Here is a 4,187-nt window from a genome sequence, read left to right as displayed (position 1 = left end):
ATAGGCGAACCAAAGTCCGAAATTCATAATGTCTGTTACAAAAAGAAAGGCCAAAGAAAATTCTTTAATACTCAAAACTAAAAGTTCAAACCGAATTCGAATCATTCTTTCCACAACTGAAAGAAAAACGTTATTTCACATGTCCATGTATCATGCCTCTGGTTCCCAACCATGCTATTATAAATAATAATTATTCACATTTTCCTGTCACAAACCCGATTTTTCCTCGTTAGCTCATGAAATCATAATCAATGGAAAGGTATTGACTTAACGATCCATGTACTGTACACACAAATGCTATCCGAATTCTTTCACTTGCGACGATGTGTATCATTGTAGTCCTGTGTTTGTGTTTCATTATTCTGCCATTAAAATATATCAATATTTCTGAGTGGCGCATTGTGAGCGAAAGCAAGTGTTATGCTGGCATTTACAAAATGTAAAGTAAACGGCTAAAGTAAATTTCATCACAGCAAAGTGTTGTCTAGACGACAATGGACTAGTATTTTCTCGGTTGAACATTGCATCAAACGATGAAGTGTTTTTGCATGATTAAAGTGAATCAAATAAAAATAATAACCTGGTAGTCGCAATAATTTTTAGGGTTATTGTTATGCCAACATAATCTGTCTCTGGCTTCTGGCAAAAATGGCGATTATCCATTGAGTGGACAACAACAAGATCGTCCGAAAAATGGGGTTTTGATAAAATATTTTTATTGAATCCACAAGGAAAACAAAAGCGTTCAGGTTGAGACACAAATATCCCCTCATTTTAAACTTCGATGCTTCAGCTTCGGCAGCAGCTCAATTGTTTGACATTGAAACGTAATAAAATTGTAGACATCGCACAAGGCAAGGCAAAGCACATTAAAAAGGCGGTCGAGAGAGAATATTGTATTTTCCACTCATAAAATTTAATTTCACGAATATAAATGTTTGCACATCTATGCGAGTCAACCAAGAAATGCTTACGGCAGCTACTCTTTATATGACACGACATCGCGGATATACTCCACATGTGAAATTAACTTTTGGCTATATAATTTTTTAGCTTCGACTTAAAAACGGCAATGTCGAAGTGCACTCGAAATAAGAATTGCCATTAAATTTATCATTGTGCACATTGTCACTCGATGTTTTTGTACATTTTCCTAGTCTCCGGAACCGTCTTCACCGTTCTATGCCGAGTGGAACGTAAACAATTGCTTTATTACATCGACTCAAAAGTGCGATGAGCTCAGTGACGGAACTGTTCAGTTTGAAAGGGAATGAAACGGCAAAATTCAATGAATAAATTGGAATGTGTAAAAGTGAACGAAATGGCACATCATCAATACGCTGACGATTGACTTGGAGTTTGACGGGCGAACAATTCATGATTTCACAGTGCACACCCGATTGCCAACAACACCAATAAAATTCAACATTAAAAACGGAAAAATTTCCAAATGATTCGAACAAGTGGAAATAACTAGAATAAACTTGTTATATTGCGTTCGTCGTAAACTTTATTAAAATTGATGTAAGTGCCAGTGTCAAACGGTAGTCAAATGTGTGCACTTCACCATTATCAATATTATTGAGAGAGAGAGAGAGAGAGAGAGAGAGAGAGAGAGAGAGAGAAATAGAGAGAGAGTGCGATCCTTTGCAATGACTTGCTAGTAATATCTTGTTAGTAATGGGTTCGCAGCCAATCCAAAACATTTCAAATTGCACAAAACATTTTGAATTGCATCGCAACAATTTACACACATATAACCATTTAATGTACATGTGACGCATTTAGTACCGTGCTTTCAACTTGATGCCGGCAAAATTTATGTGGAAAATTCGTCGACATTTATTTTGGCAGACACACACACACACTGCGACAAAAGAGGAAGTTTATTATTCAAAGAAGTTCGCAACTTGTTCATTCAATCAAAATTCTTGTCGAAATCATCCAGTTTTCGGTGCCAATGAACATTTGCGCTGCAATTTATTATCTGACGTACGTCTCAATGAAACGACGTTTCATACCAACTGTGAATAAATTCAACTCGTTCCTTTTTTGGTCCGCTCTGAGCTCTTTTGAATTTGTACAATTCAAAATGAGAATACAAAGAATTCGTATTTGCATTCGTTTCAAGAAAGTTTCACTTAGTAATGAGCAATTTTTGCCATTTTGCCTTCTTCAGATAGGTTCCTTGACGTTCGAGATGGGTTCTTCCTTTGGAAAAAGGAGAAAAAATACATTTTCAAAGGAACCAAAAACTTTTCCTCGTTAACTGACTTCGATCTATTTAATTCGGTTATTTTCAACTCAATCAAACGGCACTGTCATTGAGTTGTAAGTAAATTTAGAATCCAAATTTTGGATGCATTATTACGGAGAAGTCGGCAAATTTCGATCGAACTCTAATTTAGTTCCAAGTGATGCGACGGGTGTCGCTCTAATTGAGTTCATAATAGAGTGTCTTTAGTATGTGGTCTTTACTAGAGACTCTCAACTTCTGATGATTCGCATTAGACAGACAGAGACACGTTTTATTATCATTTTATACTGACATAACCGACTGGATTGCACAGGCGAGTGCAATCTTTTTTCTCATCAATTGTTTTAATGACCTTTATCGTTTTGATACAATTTTTGTTCATCCTCTCTGCCGAACTGTTGATATTTGATGTTTTTTGGAACCAACGCATTCGCATAAACAGTGTGTGAAAATCGTGTTTTTTGTATGTCAAGAGAAGGGTGATTCCCAAAAAAATTAAAATGGATTGTTTGTGTGATAAAATATGATATCAACAACACCGAGAGTCAATAAAAACAGTCGTTGCATTTTTCTTGCCTAATTTTTCTGGTGTTTTTATTTAGCCAGTCTGATGTTCACAAGATTTTTTTTTTCTTATTTATTTATGCGCACATTTCAATGGTATTGATGTGCTGTTCCTCAATATCGGAGATGTTTACCATGATGACAAAGCTGGGGCGGCGTATGAGCTGGTATAAGCTGGGGCAGCGTATGAGGTAGCCAAAGCCGGGGCAGCGTATGAGGTAGCCAATGGAGCGGCAGCGTAGGTTGAGACAGCTGGGGCAGCGTATGAGGTAGCCAATGGAGCGGCAGCGTAGGTTGAGACAGCTGGGGCAGCGTATGAGCTGGTATAAGCTGGAGCAGCGTATGAGTGGGACAAAGCTGGGGCGGCGTATGATGTGGCCAAAGCTGGGGCAGCGTATGATGTGGCCAAAGCTGGGGCAGCGTATGAGGTAGCGGCGTCTGAGAATAAAGAAAATTAGAGATATAAACGTTTAGAATGGTTCAACTGGATAAGGTTCTTCAGAGCTTAATGTGTAATATGAATGAATGTGAATATCCCGATTGCATGAATATACAGTGCGTCTTTTGGTAGTTATGTCATAGCTCACTCGAAGTGAGCGTACACTTGATGGTACACACAATACAGAACTGTCTTCGTTTTGGAGTAAGTAAAATTTAAAATCAACTCACAAGCTGGTGCAGCGTATGAGGTGGCCAATGGAGCGGCAGCGTAGGTTGAGACAGCTGGAACAGCAGCCAAGTGAGCACCGAGGTGTCCTGGTTTGGCAGCAGCCAAAGCGAAGACAGCGAACAAAGTAACCTAAACCGAAAATGTACAGAGTTAGTCAAAATCACCGTTTATTCAAATACAAAAACACCAAAAAATTTGATATTTCTTTGAAATTTTGCAAAATCGACCACCAATTCAAATCACGTACCAATTTGAACATTTTTAGTGTTTTTAGTTTAGCGTGCTACGAGAGTGTATCAACCTAACTGATGCTGATTGCTGTTTTTGCGATGGCTTTTATACTCTGGATGGCCAGAGCTACTAGCGTATCAAAATTGGCATAAATTCAAATTCTTATCTAGATTGAAATAAATTAGCGGTGACGATCATCGTTAAAGATGCTTGGGTCTATTTCTTTTTCATGGCTATTCATCAATCATGTTAAATCACACAGCTAAATCTGTATAGAATACACAGAAGAAAACAAAACACGTGTTAGAATAATGTATTTTTGAACTTTTTTTTTATTTCTCGGGCAAAGCAAACTTTTTTGAAGCTGAAAAGCATTCACGTTGCTAGTAATAAAGTTTCCGAATTTGATGCAAATGCCGTTGTTCGGCTGTATCTGGCTAGGGGAATCACTGACTTTCCAAATGG

General features: G+C 37.8%; 1 protein-coding gene across 1 annotated transcript; it reads right to left on the bottom strand.

Annotated features, from left to right (window-relative positions):
* Positions 1–2,933: 2,933 nt before the first annotated feature.
* On the bottom strand, positions 2,934–3,750 carry LOC129568052 (cuticle protein 16.5-like). Its single transcript, XM_055445569.1, has 3 exons — positions 3,739–3,750; positions 3,491–3,620; positions 2,934–3,259 (listed from the first exon to the last, which is right to left on the bottom strand). Exons 1-3 carry the CDS (start codon positions 3,748–3,750, stop codon positions 2,952–2,954), a joined length of 450 nt encoding a protein of 149 aa, XP_055301544.1. The 3' UTR covers positions 2,934–2,951.
* Positions 3,751–4,187: the final 437 nt, after the last annotated feature.

The sequence above is a fragment of the Sitodiplosis mosellana genome, unplaced genomic scaffold (genome assembly GCF_009176505.1).
Source record: "Sitodiplosis mosellana isolate CC-2019 unplaced genomic scaffold, AAFC_SMos_1.0 Smas_scaffold_15, whole genome shotgun sequence".
In the NCBI taxonomy this organism is placed as follows: Eukaryota; Metazoa; Arthropoda; class Insecta; order Diptera; family Cecidomyiidae; genus Sitodiplosis; species Sitodiplosis mosellana.
The sequence above is the reverse complement of the archived record's forward strand: the minus strand, read 5'-3'. Positions and strand labels throughout refer to the sequence as shown.

Excerpts from the sequence above, each read along its gene's own strand:
- LOC129568052 (XM_055445569.1), bottom strand. Across the intron at positions 3,260-3,490 it reads CTCATACGCTGCACCAGCTT|ACGCCGCTACCTCATACGCT; the intron begins GTGAGTTGATTT and ends CTTTATTCTCAG.